The sequence below is a fragment of the Macaca fascicularis genome, chromosome 9 (assembly GCF_037993035.2).
Source record: "Macaca fascicularis isolate 582-1 chromosome 9, T2T-MFA8v1.1".
Taxonomy (NCBI): Eukaryota; Metazoa; Chordata; class Mammalia; order Primates; family Cercopithecidae; genus Macaca; species Macaca fascicularis.
In genome coordinates, this window is record NC_088383.1 from 123,875,860 (window position 1) to 123,893,529 (window position 17,670).

A 17,670-nucleotide genomic window follows, 5' to 3' on the forward strand; every position below is an offset into this window, starting at 1 on the left:
CTCCCAGTTCAAGTGATTCTCATGCTTCAGCCTCCCAAGTAGCTGGGTTTACAGGTACGTGCCACCACACCCGGCTAATTTTTGTATTTTTAGTAAAGATAGGGTTTCACCTTCTTGGCCAGGCTAGTCTCAAACTCCCGACCTCAGGTGATCCACCCACCTCAGCCTCCCAAAGTGCTGGGATTATAGGTATTAGCCACCGTGGCCAGCCAGAAATGCAGTTTTATTAGTTATAAGTATAGATAAGAGCAGAAGTGTTTTGCAGTTCTCAAGCATGTATTCCCTGAAATGTCATCTCTCTCTGTTCATTAATATCAGCCAATATTTGCATCTACTGTGGGTTAAATATATATGGTATGTGAGTTAGAAGCAGTCCTTGCCAGCCGGGCGCGGTGGCTCATGCCTGTAATCCCAGCACTTTGGTAGGCTGAGGCAGGCAGATCACAAGGTCAGGATATCAATCAAGACCATCCTGGCTAACACGGTGAAACCCCTTCTCTACTAAAAATACAAAAAATTAGTCAGGCTTGGTGGCACGTGCCTGTAGTCCCAGCTAGTTGGGAGGCTGAGACAGGAGAATTGCTTGAACCCGGGAGGCAGAGGTAGCAGTAAGCCAAGATCACGCCGCTGCACTCCAGCCTGGGCGACAGAGCGAGACTCTGTCTCAAAAAAAGAAAAGAAACAGTCTTTGTCCTAAAGGGGTTTACAGTCTGCTGAAGAGGGTAGATGTGAATGTTCAGATACTGTAATCTAAAGTAGAGTAAGGGAGAATCAAAGGAAAGATACAAAGTAAATTCCCTAAGTGCTTATAGAATGGAGAGATTCATCAGCTCTAGGTCATCAGGAAAGTCTTCCTGGAAGAGGCCATCTTTGAAATGAGGCTGGGTGCGGTGTCTCACACCGGTAATCCCAGCACTTTGGGAGGCTGAGGCAAGCAGATGGCTTGAGCCCAGGAGTTCCAGATCAGCCTGAGCAACATAGCAAGACCTCATCTCTATTAAAAAATAAATAAATGAAAAGAAATGAGCCTTGGCAGGTGTTTAGAGTGGGTGAACATAAGGAATGAAGATATAAAATTTTGTGGTGTGTTCAGGAAACAGTATAATTAGGATGTGTGGCAAGAAGCACCTGAACAGATAGACTAAGTATTGTCAAAGGCTTTGAGTGAGAGGATGAAGAGTTTATTCTTACTTGTGGATACTGGGGAGCCATTAACTATTTTTGAGCAGGGATGTTATTATGTGATTGGTATCTGTGCCTTAAGTTAAATTGGCAGCAGCCTTTTATACGGCAGATTCTTTGGAAGGAGAGATAAAAGCAGGGAAACTAATTTGGAACCTTATGGAGTTACCCAGGCAAGAAGTAACAAGGACTATAACCAAGTTGGAAACAATAGGTTGGAATGAAATGGGTGTGTTCAAAATAGAGGTAGGCTCTATATGGCCTTGTAACTGCTCAGATGCAGAAGCTGGGAAAGGATGATTTGAATGCTGGAATTCCTGAACCAATAAGTCTGCTGCTAATGGAAAAACAGGGGCCCCCAGGGAGCTGATTTTGAGGGGAAGATGATAATTTTGGTTCCAGATGCTTTGAGTCATCGTGATTTCCTAATGGAGATAATTAGCAGGTATTGAACATCTTTGATTTGGGAGGGAAGTTTAAGAGATTTAGAAGCCGTGTGTGTGGCTATGTTGTGGGTACTGATGACATCCCTAAAACAGAAGGGGAACAGTTTTAGTAGGAACCAAAGTGTTAAATCCACAGTTCCTCATCACCTAGGGAATTTTTCTAAAATGCTCATTCCTTGGCTTTACCTCCAGATATTCTCATTCATCAGGTCTGGATGGGACCCAGGAATCTGCATTTTTATCAAGCCCCACAGAAGATCAGGATACCAACAGTCTTGAGTCTCACTTTGAGAAACATTGATTGAAGGATGGAGTGCTAAACTAACATCCATCCTCTTGCTGTTCTTATTTGAGACACCTCTCCCAGCAATATTACTAGTATTTTAAATGGAATGAAATGTTTTACTTTCTTAAAAAGTATGATATGCCATTGGTTTTTTTTTGTTTTTTTTTTGTTTTGTTTTTTTTTTGAGGTGGAGTCTTGCTCTGTCACCCAGGCTGGAGTGCAGTGGCATGATCTCGGCTCACTGCAACCTCCGCCTCCCAGATTCAAGCGATTCTCCTGCCTCAGCCTCCCTGGTAGCTGGAATTGCAGGCACACGCCACCATGCCCAGCTAATTTTTGTATTTTTAGTAGAGACAGGGTTTACCGTGTTGGCCAGGCTGGTCTCGAACTCCTGACCTCAAGTGATCCACCTGCCTTAGCCTCCCAAAATGCTGGGATGTGAGCCACCGCACCCAGCCAATATGCCATTGATTTTGTTGGAAATTGGCAAATTGTTTGGAGTATTCATTGAGTCCCATAGAGTTGTTTTCTTTTAATATATGTTCTGTGAACTCAATTTCTCAAGAAGATTGGTCTAAACTATACTGGTAACGCAATAAAAGTGATTTATAATTAGTATAATATAACTTTGGAAGTAGAACCCTGAATTCATTCAGCCTTTAATATGTTTCTATGATGATAGGCCCTGTGAAGAAGTTAGTTTATGGTGAATTTTAACCTATGTGTGTAATTTGATTTCTGCTCTTCTTTTCAAATGGAAAGCAAGATACTTTTGCCTTGAAGCTAATCATTTGCTAATTTGCTTCAGTTAAGATTCTCTTTGTGTTTGGGTGTGTGGATTGGGGAAGGGAGCACCAGCATTTCAAGCAAATCTTATTTCTATCTTAAAGACACTGGTAAAAATGTCCCCTGAGTAGTTTTTTGGTTTCTCTTTTTTTAAAATTTTTTGAGACAGGGTCTTGCTCTGTGCCCAGGCTGGAGTGCAGTGGCATGATCACAGCTCACCACAGCTTCAACCTCCCAGGCTCAAGCAATCTTCCTGCCTCACTCAGCCTCCCAAGGTCTGGGACCATAGGCGCAAGCCACCACACCCAGCTTATTTTATTGTATTTTTTTTAGTAGAGACACGGTCTCACTATGTTGCCCCATCTAGTCTCGAATTCCTGGGCTCAAGTGATCCTCCTGCCTCAGCCTCCCAAAGTGCTGGTATTACAGGCATGGGTCACTGTGCCCAGCTTCTTATGTTCTTATAGAGTAGAGGTTTAAGGAAAAACTTAGAAAAGATTCTTACATATTTGAGAGAATTTGGGGGCTTTTACGGAAACCTTCAGTCTAATGCTGGTAACTTTTGAACTTTAAAATATTTTTATTTGTTAGTTTGTACTTCCCTCCCTGCAAACCCCCCCACCCCACCCCGTGATCTTATAAGAATTAACATGGAGGCTATGTAGTTACAGTAGTCCAGTGATGAGAAAAAAGTTAACTGCAATTAACCTCCTGAAAATGTTTCCTCACTAATATTAGTTGTTCTAAGCAGTAGTCAAATTATCACTAATACTGTTCGTTGCTTATGGTCAGTGTAAAACATTTTGTAGTTAGTATGAGGAGTGTGATAAACTCCTGTGCAATGGTAAAATCATTCTAAAACACAGTTTGTTAAAAGTCAGAATATTTTCAGTGACATACATAACATTTATTACTACTCTGGTTAGGCATGTGGAATGTTACAGAAAAATCCATTAAAATATTATTTTTGGCTTTAAAAGTTCTTGATTGACTTTTATAAAACATATATTCCTTTTCAGAATAAGATGAAATCATTGGCTTCCAAAGGAGTACCAAGTGTAATTTCGGAAGATACATTAAAAGGTCAGGATTCCTTGTCAACAGATACAGGACAGTCCCAGCATCCAGAGGAATTATCTGGTGCTACTGGAATGGAGCAAACAGAATTGGAAGATGAGCCTCCTCATCAGATGGATCACCTGTCCACAAGCTTGGATAACCTCAGTGTCACCTCACTGCCAGAGGCCTCAGTTGTTCGTCCAAACCAGGATTACAATTTAGTGAATTCTTTGTTAAATCTTACTAGAAGTCCTGTGAGTTGTGGTCCTTACTTTTTTCCTCCTAATATTATTTCAATAATGTGCATTTATTTATTTATTTATTTTTATTTTTATTTTATTTTATTTTATTTTTGAGACGGAGTCTTGCTCTGTTGTCCAGGCTGGAGTACAGTGGTGCGATCTTCGCTCACTGCAACCTCTGCCTCTGGGTTCAAGCGATTCTCCTGCCTCAGCCTCCCCAGTAGCTGGGATTACAGGTACGCACCACCATGCCGGCTAATTTTTGTAGTTTTGGTAGAGATGGGGTTTCACCATGTTGGCCAGGCTGGTCTCAAACTCCTGACCTCAGCTGATCCACCCGCCTCAGCCTCCCAAAGTGCTGGGATGACAGGCGTGAGGTGCCCCTTGGCCAATAATGTGCATTTAAAATACACAAAAAAGCCTATTTTTTTTCTTTTACTGTAAAACATTAAATCCTTTTATGTTGAATTTTTTCAAACAACCTGATGTATATACAATTCAAGAATTGAAGGGGTTTGGTTTTTTTTTTTTTCCTTTAGGATGGCCGAATAGCTGTGAAGGCATGCGAAGGCTTGATGCTGTTAGTAAGTTTGCCAGAGCCTGCGGCTGCAAAGTGCCTTACACAGAGCACTTGCTTGTGTGAACTACTGACAGACAGACTTGCCTCCCTGTACAAGGCCCTACCTCAGTCAGTGGATCCGTTAGATATTGAAACCGTGGAAGCAATTAACTGGGGGTAAGCACCGTTACTTGTATTTTCCCATAAAGGTGACTTCTTACACCTACACTTTAAAATCCATTTCTATTTTGCAATGATAGAAATCTTTGAAAAATTGAACACTACTAGTGATCATTAAATGGGAATATTTTCTCAAAGCTTGTATTAAATGTATCAGTCAGTGGTAATGAGTGTGGGAACAATCCAGCTGTTATATAGTTAAGATATTTTTATTTTGTCCATTATACTGGTCAATTTTTAAGGGCTTATATTAAAAACAATAATTTTAACTGATTATTTTTATCAAAAAAAGCCCTAAAAGAAAGAATCTCCTTTTAAAATAATTTCCACAGCCTCTAAAGCAGTCTAATCTGTCTCCTGGCCTGTTTGTACAGAATCTCTTCTACCTCATTGTTTCACCTCTTCTTCCTACCTTTTAGACTCCCCAACTTGATTCTCATAGGGAAATATGATTATTGCAGAATGTTTGTAAGTTATTAAAAAGTATAAAGCAGCATAAACAAGTTGCCCATAATCCCACCACCTATAAGCAGCCTAATATTTTGACATAATCACCTTTTATTGTATTTCTCTGTATTTTTAACCTGTCTTTGTTTTTTCCACTCTATTTTCTGTCAACATCTATAGGGCAGACCCACTTGTTAACATTACGACTGTATTGCATTTTAGGGCAGGAAGAGAAGTAGTCCACTCGCTATTTTTGTTTGTAGATCCCCCTTTACCATGCTTTTCTTCCATCCCAGCAGCTGGGAACCTCCATCTTTTCATTGATGTTACTTGGTAACATTTAGGGCAAGAGTGTGAGGAGCTATCCCAGTGTTTTTTCTCCTGCAGCTCCATTCTTTTCTCTTTTTTTTGAGACAGAGTCTTGCTACATCACCCAGGCTGGAGTGCAGTGAAGCGATCTCGGCTTACTGCAACCTCCACCTCTCAGGTTCAAGCAATTCTTGTGCCTCAGCCTCCCAAGTAGCTGGGATTACAGGCATTAGCCACCGTGCCTGGCTAATTTTTTTTTTGTTTGTTTTTCTTTTTTTTTTTTTTTTAATAGAGAGAGAGAGTTTCATCATATTGGCCAGGCTGGTCTCGAGCTCCTGACCTCAAGTGAGCCACCCACGTCAGCCTCCTAAAGTGCTGGGATTACAGGCTTGAGCCACCACACCTAGCCCCCTGCAGCCCCATTCTGCTTTAATCTCTCTTCTCCTGCTTAATATGTGAAAATTATTTACAGCTCTTATTTAAAAGGTTTTCTCTTTGGTTTCTTTTATGGAACCTTCCTCTGACAGTCCTCCAGCATTGCCTGTGTGAATGTACCATACTATCTGAGTGTGTTCATGTGCTTTCATTTTTCCGTACATTCTGAATAGGGTCCATGCTTTTGGATAACTTTGGACTTAGCAATTCTTCCTTGTCTCACAGCTTGGACTCATATAGTCATAAAGAAGATGCTTCAGCATTTCCAGGAAAACGAGCCTTAATTTCATTTCTTTCCTGGTTTGATTATTGTGATCAGCTCATTAAAGAAGCCCAAAAGGTTTGAAATTTTGTGTTGTTTTTTTGATGGTTTTAAAATATAAATATCTACTAAGTGAAATTGGAATCCCTAATTTATATCCCCAATACATTTTAATGTCTTAGAATACCATGGTTAGTAAAATAAGTAAACAAAAAGGTGTGTATGTGTTTGTATGTGTGTATTACAGTTCTGCCCTTTTATATTTTCTCAAATACTACGGTACAGTGCTTTATAAAGTAACACTGACTTCCCTTCAGTCCTGCTCTTTGGTGAGATGTTAATACTATATGGACATTGGAATAATTTTTTGTCCTATTCCTCTTATTCTTGGAAATTTAGAAAAAAGTGTAAATGACCCAGTAGCCAACATCTAATCTAGATTTATATGCCACCAACAAGAGAGTCATTAGGCAAGTTTTGTCTTTCCACATTAATTCAGTTGGGGAGAGCAAACTGATTTATTGACGTTACAAATTATTCTTTCTTTTATATTAAAAAAATGATGTTGCTACTATATTCTAGACTGCTGCTGTTGCTCTTGCCAAAGCTGTTCATGAAAGATTTTTCATTGGTGTTATGGAACCTCAATTAATGCAAACGTGAGTAGCCTGTTTTCTTTTGGAAAAATAAAAAACAAAAACCAGCATCCCTGTGTCATGTTATTAATTCCCTGTTCGTTGTACTCAGTTCTGAGATGGGTATTCTGACATCCACTGCTCTGCTTCATCGCATCGTTCGGCAAGTGACCTCTGATGTTTTACTTCAAGAAATGGTGTTTTTTATCCTTGGAGAACAGAGGGAACCAGAAACTGTGGCAGAAATCAGCAGACATCCATTAAGGCATAGGTTAATTGAACATTGTGATCACATATCTGATGAGGTAAGCTATGTAATGATTTAGAATTGGACTTAGATTCTTTGGAATACTGGTTTTAATGTATTATACTTGAGATATTTTCAATACAGCCTCTTTTATTGGCTTTAGAAATTGAAAGCGTGACTCACAAGATGGCAAGAAGAATAACTTATTTAAAGATATTTTTCAGTTAGCTTTTATCAATTTTGGTTTCAGATAAGCATAATGACATTGCGAATGTTTGAGCATCTCTTACAAAAACCCAATGAGCACATTCTTTACAACTTGGTCTTGAGAAATCTTGAAGAAAGAAATTATACAGAATGTAAACCTTTGTGCCCAGAAGATAAAGATGTGGTAGAAAATGGACTGATAGCAGGAGCAGTGTAAGTTTCCATCCAACTCTGTGAGTTCAGCATTTCATGTAGAGATAGAACTTTCTCTCTCCTCTTATCTATCTCCCCTGTCCTCAAAAGAAATACCTCTTACAGTTTTAAAGTTCTTAAAAGTAAAATTAGATGCACTGATACTACCATCCTTTTACATTATAAATAATATCGCGTATTCGTTAGATCTAATAACAAAATAGTATAGAATGTTAATTTGCCTAGAAAATATACATTATTCCTTAATCCTTTATATTAGCAAAATTATGTAACATTTTCTTAGAACATAGCAGAGAATCTTTTGGTTTAGAAAATGTCATAATAAAATAGTGTTTTTCATATGTCATTAAATTTAACTTAGAGATCTGGAAGAAGATCCATTATTTACTGACATTTCACCAGAAAACACTTTGCCAAACCAAGAGTGGCTTAGTTCTTCGCCTCCTGCTACTCCAGACCACCCCAAAAATGATGGAAAAACTGAAGTTCATAAAATTGTAAATAGGTGAGTTGCTATATAAAATTTGACTTCCATCTCTCTTACTTGTTTTTTGTTTTTTATTGTTACTATTTTTTGAGATGGAGTCTTGTTCTATTGTCCACGCTGGAGTGCAGTGGTGTGATCTCTGTTCACTGCAACCTCTGCCTCCTGGGTTTAAGTGATTCTCCTGCCTCAGCTTCCCAACTAGCTGGGATTACAGGCTCCCACCACGTCATCCAGCTAATTTTTGTATTTTTAGTAGAGACGGGGTCTCACCATGTTGGTCGGGCTGGTCTCAAACCCCTGACCTCAAGTGATCTGCCCACCTCGGCCTCCCAAACTGTATAACATGTAAGAACTCTGTTCTTAGATGGTTACAGAAATCTCTTATGAAAAAAAAAAAGGAAAAACATAATAAATAAATAAATAAAGATTATGTCAGTTTTTTTGGTCTTGCTTATGTGCCAGCCTGTGGGCAATGCTTGATACTAAGCGAAAAGCTCTACTTAATATTAACCATGGTTAAATGAACCCTCAAAGTACCCTTTTTTTTTTTTTTGAGACAGAGTCTCACTATGTTGCCCAGGCTGGAGTGCAGTGGCATGATCCCTGCTCACTGCAACCTCTGCCTCCCGGGTTCAAGTGATTCTCCTGCCTCAGGCTCCTGAGTAGCTGGGATTACAGTCGCATGCCACCACACCTGGCTAATTTTTCTATTTTTTATAGAGACGGGGTTTCACCATGTTGGCCAGGCTGGTCTCGAACTCCTGACCTCAAGTGATCCACCCGCCTTGACCTCCCAAAGCGCTGGGATTACAGGTGTGAACCACCATGCTGGGCCATCCCATTTTTTAAAAATACAAACGGTTTAATTTTAAGTAATTCCCAATTGTAACAACATTGAGAACTGCTGGTTTGAAAAGATGTACTTATTAACCATGTGTGCTAAGTGTTGGGCTATTCCTTTTTGTTAGTTTGTGGTTTTGTGTTTTTTTTTAGAGTGCCCTTTTCTGTGGCAGTTTTTTTCCTCTTTTTTGCTTCCCTTGCAATGTTGTCACTGATATACCTAGTTCTGGCAGGTGATTTTAGAGAAAAACTGCATGTGACTCAAGTTGCAAAATTAGGGTACATAAAAATCTCAGGTTCAGTTAGTTTAAACCAGTTCCCTGAGATTAACAAATATTATGGCAATCTGTCATTATACAGCAATCTGAAGAGGAAAAAAAAAATGTCTTTCTTAGGCTTACTTCTATTTTAAGTGGAATTCATAATTTTTAAAACCTTTAAAATAATGAGAATAATCAATGAATTGTAAAAGTCATTCAACACAAGGAATTAACAACATATAATTTCATTTTTCAGGTTTCTATTTGTATTAATACTTAACTGAACTTACAATATCACTAGATACTTTAGTACTTATAGTTATTATTGAATTGTGAGAGTATTTGTTATTGATTATGGCCTTTCTCACTTTTACTTTTTTTCCCTTTTTTTTTCATGCAATTGGGCATTTTGCATAATTGTGGCCTTTTTCATTTAAGTTTTCTCTGTCTGGTACCGGATGACGCAAAATCCTCCTACCATGTCGAGGGCACAGGATATGACACCTACCTCCGAGACGCTCATAGGCAGGTAGGTGAAGTCACTAAATGTTGGAAATGAAATCTAAGAATAGACACACACACACACACACACACACACACACACACCACTTGTCACACTGCCCACCACCACTGCTCCAAGGAAATGACTTCATTATTATTCAAAATGAGACCTGGCATCTGGCTTGTCCTAGATGGTCCCAGTTGTAGATCAATGAATTATTTCCATGCTTCCTCTTCACTCTCGAAAATGTCTCTGGGCCAGGCACGGTGGCTTACACCTGTGATCCCAGCACTTTGGGAGGTCGAGGTGGGTGGATCACCTGAGATCAGGAGTTCAAGACCAGACTGGCCAGCATAGTGAAACCCCATCTCTACTAAAATACAAAAATTAGCCGGGCATGGTGGCAGGTGCCTGTACTCCCAGCTACTCAGGAGGCTAAGGCAGGAGAATCACCTGAACCCTGCAGGTGGAGGTTGCAATGAGCCGAGATCATGCCTGGGCAACAGAGCAAGACTCCATCTCAAAAAAAAAAACGAGACCTGGTCTCTGCTGTCGCTACTTTTGCTTTGTGCAGGTGACCTTAGTTTGCACTTCACCGATTGTATGTCTCCATCTCAAGATTTCTTTATGCTCTTTAATTTTTTCCCACTTTAAATTATATCTCACTTGGATCCATTTCTCCTGCTGATCCAAAACATGATATCTTAGTAATTCTACCCACCACGCACCCTTGATCCTCATCCACAAGACATGATCCTTTTCTCCTTCATTCTGATGCAGACAGTGATTCACAAGTATAGTCCCTCTGCTGCCCAGCTCTGACTCCTTCAGCCCTTGCGTTTCACCTTTCTACCTCACTGAAACGACTTGCTTGAAGGTTTGCGCTTAGGTGCTAAATTAAGGAGCCTTTTCTCATTCTTCTTTCCTCTTTATAGCATTTTACATTGTAAGATTTTAAAAATTGTATTAAAAAATTCCTCCTGGAAAGAAAACTTGTATTGAGATAAAATTCAACATTTTAACTATTTTAAAGTGTACAATTTAATGTTTTTTAGTATATTCACAATGTTATGCAGCCATCATCACTAATGCCAGAAGATTTCTATCACCCCAAAAAGAAACCCTGTACAAATAAAGCAGTCACTTCTTACTGACCCCTCCTCCCCGCCAACCCCCAGCCCTGGCAACCACTCATCTGCTTTCTGTTTCTATGGCTTTGCCTATTCTGGACATTTCACAAAAATGGAATCATACTATATGTGGCCTTTTGCATCTGGCATTTTTTACTCAGCATAATGTAATGTTTTCAAGTTTCATTCAAATTGAAGCATACATCAGTACTTCCTTTCTTTTTATGGCTGAATAATATTTTATTGTATGGATATTTTGTTTATCTGTCAGTTAATGGACATTTGGGTTGTTTCTAATTGTTGATTATTATGAATACTAATGCTGTGACTATTCCTTTTTTGTTGAATACAGGTTTTCCACTTTCTTGGGTATATGCTTAGTAGTAAAATTGATAGGTCACATGGTAATTCTATATTTAACTTTTTTGAAGAACTGCCCAAATGTTTTCCACAGTGGTGGCACCATTTTACATCACGCCAGCAGTGCATGAGGGTTCCAATTTCACCATTTCCTTGCCAATACTTTTTCTTTTTAAATTATAGCTACCCTAGGAGGTGTGAAGTGGTGTGTCCTTGTGGTTTTGATTTACATTGCCTTATGACTAATGAAGTTGAGTAACTTTTCATGTGCTTAGCAGACACTTGTACTCTTCTTTGAAGAATATTTAAATCCTGGCCAAGTGTAGCGACTCACACCTGTAATCCCAGCACTTTGAGAGGCCAAGGTGGAAGGATCACGTGAAGCCAGAAATTTGAGACCAGCCTGGACAATCCCATTTTTACAAAAATTTTTAAAAAAAATTATCCATGTGTGGTGGCATGCACCTGTAGTCCCAGCTACTTGGGAAGCAGAGGCAGGAGGACAGCTTGAGCTCAGGAATTTAAGGCTACAGTGAGCTATGATGGTGCCACTGCACTCCAGCCTGGGCAACAGAGCAAGACCCTGTCCCCAAAAAATAAAAAGTAAAAAAATCCTTTGCCTGTATTTTAATTGGGCTATTTGTCTTTTTATTGTTGAGTTGTAAGAGTCCCTTACATATTCTGCATAGTAGATCCTTATCAGATATATTATTTACAGATATTTTCTCCCATTTGGCAGTTGCCTTTTCACTTTTTTGATAGTGTCCTGTCGTTCGACACGTAATTTTGTTTTTTTGTTTTTTGTTGTTGTTGTTTTGAGACAGAGTCTCACTCTGTCATCCAGGCGGGAATGCAGTGGCACGATCTCGGCTCACTGCAACCTCCATCTCCTGGGTTCAAGCGATCCTCCTGCCCCAGCCTCCTGAGTAGCTGGGATTACAGGCTTGCACCACCACACCAAACTAATTTTTGTATTTTTAGTAGAGATGGAGTTTCACCCTGTTGTCTAGGCTGGTCTCGAACTCCTGGCCTCAAGTGATCTGCCCACCTTGGCCTCTCAAAGTGATGGGATTACAGGTGTGAGCCACTGCACCTGGCCAAAAGTTTTTAATTTTGATGAAGTGCAACTTAACTATTTTTTCTGTGTGCTTTTTGTGCCATACCTAAGAAATCATTGCCTAACCAAGATTACATAGATTTTCACCTAAATCTCTTTCTTTTTTTTTTTTTTTTTTTTTTTTGAGACGGAGTCTCGCTGTGTCTCCCAGGCTGGAGTGCAGTGGCGTGATCTCGGCTCACTGCAAGCTCCGCCTCCCGGGTTCACGCCATTCTCCCGCCTCAGCCTCCCAAGTAGCTGAGACTACAGGCGCCCGCCACCACGCCCGGCTAGTTTTTTGTATTTTTAGTAGAGACGGGGTTTCACCGTGTTAGCCAGGATAGTCTCGATCTCCTGACCTCGTGATCCACCCGCCTCGGCCTCCCAAAGTGCTGGGATTACAGTAAATCTCTTTCTAAGAGTTTCATGGTTTTAGTTTATCCATTTAAGTCTTTAATCTATTTTGAGTTAATTATTGTATATAGTGTGAAGTGGGATTCAGATTCATTTTTTTTGCATGTAGACATCCAGTTGTCTCTGCAGCACTAGGTGAAAGGCTATTTTCCATTTATTGACTCTAAGTGTAAAGTTTATTTGAAGACTCAATTCTATTCCACTGACCTATGTACCTGTCCTTATCCCAGCACCACCCTGTCTTGATTACTGCAGCTTTGTAGTAAGTTTTGAAATTGAGAAGTATGAATCCTTTAACTTACTTCTTTCTCAAAATTATTTTGGCTATTTGGAGTCCCTTGTAATTCCATATTAATTTTAGGATTACTTTGTCCATTTCTGCAAAAAAAAAAAAAAAAAAAAACAGTTTTCAGTGTACAGTCTTACACTTCCTTCATTAAATCTATTCCTAAGTATTTCTTTATTGTAAGTGAAATTATTCTGTGAACTTCATTTTCTGATCTTTCCTAATGTAGAAATACTGCTGGTTTTCGTGTATTGAGCGTCTATCCTATAACTTTGCTGAAGTTGTTTAAACCACCTCCCACCCCCCATCCCAGCCCCCACCATTTCAAACTTTCTCCTTTTTTAAGGCTTCCGCAGCATCATTCTTTGCTGCTGCTGCTTTTAGGTCTCAGGTGTCATTTTTACTCTGTCCCCATATTATGATATGGCCAAAAAAACAAAACTATCAGTGGCCCTGTTTTCTATCTTCATTCCTTTGATATTCTTTTGGTTTAGCATTCATCCTGTCGTGAACTCTCTATCTGAGGTGTCCCCAAAGCTCTAGCCTCAGCCACTCAGATGTTCTTCTAAGACCTCAGACTTTATCTTTCCAAAGTAGAACTTACAATTGATTCCTCTAAAACTGCATCTGCTCCTTTGTTTCCTGCTCTGGTCAGTGGCACATCCATCCTCCTGGTCATCCAAGGTTTTATTTCCGAGTTGCCTGGGTGGAATTCATTGGTCTTCTATTCGCTTTAGCCTCTAGTCTATTGCCAAGTTATATCAGTTTTGCCCCTACTATATCTCTCCCGTCTGCCCCCTTCTCCATTTTTGCTTTTTGCTTTCAGAATCCTAGTTTACATCTTTATTACGTCTGCCAGGATTACAGTAGCCTCATCACTTGTTTCCCCAGCTTGTTCCTTCTGCTTAGAAACCATTAACAGATTAATCTCATTCAAGTGTGCATCTGAGAACCCCTTCTTCTTTATTAACTCATAAAGTATAAATACTTAGACATCAAATCTTACAATTCAGGATCCTTTTGGATCATTTTCCAGCCTGCTTTTCTATATTTCTTACTATGACTTTCACTCGCTATCCAAATATAACATTTACGTGCATTAATTGATGCTATTCTGTTTGTCTGCAAGGTTCTCCTCTTATTTCTCACCCACCATCTGATATCTATATTTCTCCACTGTCTTCAACATCCAGATTAAATGCCAGCTCGTGATTTATTCCTTTTACCCTCTTTCTCCTCTCCCTTCCCAACAGTAAAGGTAACTACTCGTCTTCATGTTCATGGCATTATCTCTCATCTTGTGTGGTCCTTTGTGTTTTCTTTCTTGTCTTGGGGTTGTAATAATCAGTCCCTTGAGGGTAGGATTCATGCCTGATTTACCATTAAATCCCACAAAATATGTACCTTAGAACTTTATACATTTTACAACATCAGTAACTATTTAGTATTTGTTGAATAAATAGCCAGAATAAAATATTTCAAAATTTGAAAAAGAATTTTAAAATTTACAGTCTAAAATTTGAAATTTCTCAAATCTGAAAAATATACATTTAATTTTCATTTAAATTATTTGGATTGAAGTATGCTATTATGTATAACTAATCTGCATATGCACATAGTTAATTCATAATACTTTAAAGTCCACATAAATACATGAATTTGTCTGCATGATGAATAAATTAATGGAGTAGCAAGTAACATTCAAATAACAATCAAAGACAATAAAAACATATCTTTTCGGCACTACCGATTAGATTTTTAAACTGCTTTTATTCTTTCTGTAAAGTTTCTCTCATTTTCCATTTTGTGATTAAAATGCAGTTATGATTGTTTCAGAAATATTAGAAAAACAAAAAGGATAGAAGAAATTAAAATATTACTTTCCAAGTCAGAATATAAGAAGTATTAATGTAAAAATTATTTCTTAAAAATTGAGATTTGGGTCGGGCGCAGTGGCTAACGCCTGTAATTCCAGCACTTTGGGAAGCCGAGGTGGGCAGATCACTTGAGGTCAGGAGTTCGAGACCAGCCTGGCCAACATGGTGAAACCCCGTCTCTACTAAAAATATAAAAAATAGCTGGATGTGGTGGCGCATGCCACCGCGCCTGGCCATGTTCCGTCGTTGTTGTTGTTGTTGTTTTTGTTGTTGTTGTTGTTGTTGTTTTGAGACGTAGTTTCGCTCTGTCTCCCAGTCTGGAGTGCAGTGGCGCGATCTCGGTTCACTACAAGCTCCACCTCCCAGGTTCACGCCATTCTGCTGCCTCAGCCTCCCGAGTAGCTGGGACTACAGGCACTTGCCACCACACCTGGTTAATTTTGTATTTTGTAGTAGAGAGGGGGTTTCACCGTGTTAGCCAGGATGGTCTCGATCTCCTGACCTCGTGATTCACCCGCCTCGGCCTCCCAAAGTGCTGGGATTACAGGCGTGAGCCACCGCGCCCGGCTGCCATGTTCTGTTTTAATTTCAGGTAATTTCTAAACTAGAGAGGTCAAAGTAATTTTGCTTTATTAAATAAGGAGAATCTGAAGAGGGAAGGCACATGGAAGAAAACAGTGCTTTAAATTTCTTTTGTTTCAATTCAAGTAAATTACATATTGGGGAGACTTTTAAAATTCATTTTTATTATATGAAATATTCTTGTGTTTGTAAATATTCACACTGCTTCACTGATAACTATCTGTAGTGAAAGACTGGGTTTTTGTTTTTGTGGTTTTTTTTTTAATTTCTAATCTGTCACAGACCAACACTTTTGTAAAATACAACAAAAATGAATTCCTGGCCAGGCACAGTGGTTCATGCCTATAATCCCAGCACTTTGCCTATAATCCCAACTACTCGGGAGGCCGAGGTAGGAGAATCTCTTGTATCTGGGAGGCGGAGGTTGCGGCAAGCCAAGATAGTGCCATTGCACTCCAGCCTGGGCAACGAGCGAAACTCTGTATCAAAAAAAAAAAAAATTAATTCCTATTATAGAAAATGAAAAGAAAAAAAAGACCCGAAATACAAACCCTGATTATTTCATACTTAGATTCAACAGACATAAAACTCTTCATAGTCAAATTGTTAGGAATGCTTTTAAGTGCTTGCTCTTGCTTTTTGTCCTCATCTCATGGTGGACGGTAATGAACACTTTGAGGACCAGCACTGGTCCATGGACCATTTCTGAGTAGCACTGTTTGATCCTATCATAACATCATGCCTAGTGTGCGTCCATTCTAGGAATGGCAGGCTTGTCTTCTCAGATAATGTGCATCAGTTCATCTGTGGTATATACCATTTTAGAATACATTTGAAACCTTGGCTAGGTCTGACTTTTCTTTCTAAATGTCCTCTAAATCGGTGATGAAAGTAACTAAAGCGTTAACTTCCTTTAAAGGAAAGAGCTGTTGGGTATTTTAGTAAAGTTAAAATGTGTCTCTTTTTCATCAACTTATAATGGTACCAGCAGTTAATATAATCTTACCTGTGCCCCTAGTCACAGAAAGATCTGTGTCATCTCTTCCCCCTCTCCCTTGGTACCTCAAGCACAGCAGACATTCTGCATTCACATGGTTTTTTTTGTATGCCTATTTGAGGAAATCATTTCTATTTCATCTTAATTTGTTTTTGTTCTTTAATGATTCACATGCTTTTTTCCCCGTAGTTCCGGGACTACTGTGCTATCTGCTTAAGATGGGAGTGGCCTGGGTCTCCAAAAGCATTGGAAAAGTGCAATTTAGAAGCAGCTTTCTTTGAAGGTCATTTTTTGAAAGTGCTGTTTGACAGAATGGGAAGAATTCTTGATCAGGTAATACATTTTAAATTACTAATTTTCATGTTATTTTGTTGCCATTCACCACAAAATCATCTCAAGTCTTGGTAGATCTTCAGTAAAGTGCTTTTATTGTTTTCTTACTTTTTCCACTGGGTGACTTTTTCATGAAGATTGATTGCCAACAACTGGCAGATTTCTGATGCATTCTGTATGTTAAAAACATTTATTTGGCCTGACAGCTGCTACAGCATTATCTATCTCATGATAGGCCATTGTCTTAATATCCTTAACACATTTTGGAGATGATTAGAAGTGCTTTCCTTTTATGACTTGCTTAGCCTTTTAGTTAGTACATTTAGCACAAATACAGATTCTCAATTTAGAAGACCCTAAATGTCAGTTCAGATTGAATCTTGAACACTCTGGTCTCAATAAAATTACAGAATAGTGTTAGATGAACCTGACTCTTTAGACAAAGCTTATAAACGATACTCATTTTCATAACAGAGAGGTGAAATAAAAAAGGTTAATGTACTCCTTTAAAGGTGGATAAAAATCACCATCAGCTGATAGGTTGCTATGTACATCTCATCTGTTAAGAGAAATAAATTTGGGATTATGGAATCCCTCCTTCCATCTCTCATTGGCTCATAAGCATAGTGATGAGAGAGCTTTGAAATACTTGACCCATTAGAATATAAACCTGAAAGAACACAACTAGCATAGTACTTTCCTCAATGTAGAAACTGAGTGGACCAATTTGGAATTAATTTTCAATTGTATATTAAAGTACTTGTTCTTTTTTAGCATTTTAGTTAAATGTTTATGTGAGCATAGGGAGTTATAAAAGAAATTTACTAAGTAGGCTGTCTTCAACAACCAGAAAGTCAAATAAAGAAATTGTAATCTAAGAAATATTTCACTATGTTAGAGTTTAGTCAGCATTGTTTCTGACAGTAATCTCTATAAGAGACCAGGTCCTTTTTTTTTTTTAACCTCTCAATAGCATGTGCTGTATTTCTAGTGTTGCTTCGGTTGGTTGTT

General features: G+C 38.9%; 1 protein-coding gene across 2 annotated transcripts in view; it reads left to right on the top strand.

Moving 5' to 3' along the window:
- Positions 1-17,670, top strand: part of FHIP2A (FHF complex subunit HOOK interacting protein 2A) — a 46,264-nt gene that overhangs the window by 20,247 nt on the left and 8,347 nt on the right. For both annotated transcript variants that reach the window (XM_005566511.3, XM_065521451.2), the window contains 9 exons: positions 3,720-4,013; positions 4,541-4,737; positions 6,157-6,271; positions 6,776-6,852; positions 6,941-7,133; positions 7,326-7,495; positions 7,857-8,000; positions 9,521-9,611; positions 16,516-16,659. In XM_005566511.3, the coding sequence (XP_005566568.3) occupies positions 3,720-4,013; positions 4,541-4,737; positions 6,157-6,271; positions 6,776-6,852; positions 6,941-7,133; positions 7,326-7,495; positions 7,857-8,000; positions 9,521-9,611; positions 16,516-16,659 (1,425 nt within the window). The remainder of the gene's footprint in view (positions 1-3,719; positions 4,014-4,540; positions 4,738-6,156; positions 6,272-6,775; positions 6,853-6,940; positions 7,134-7,325; positions 7,496-7,856; positions 8,001-9,520; positions 9,612-16,515; positions 16,660-17,670) is intronic.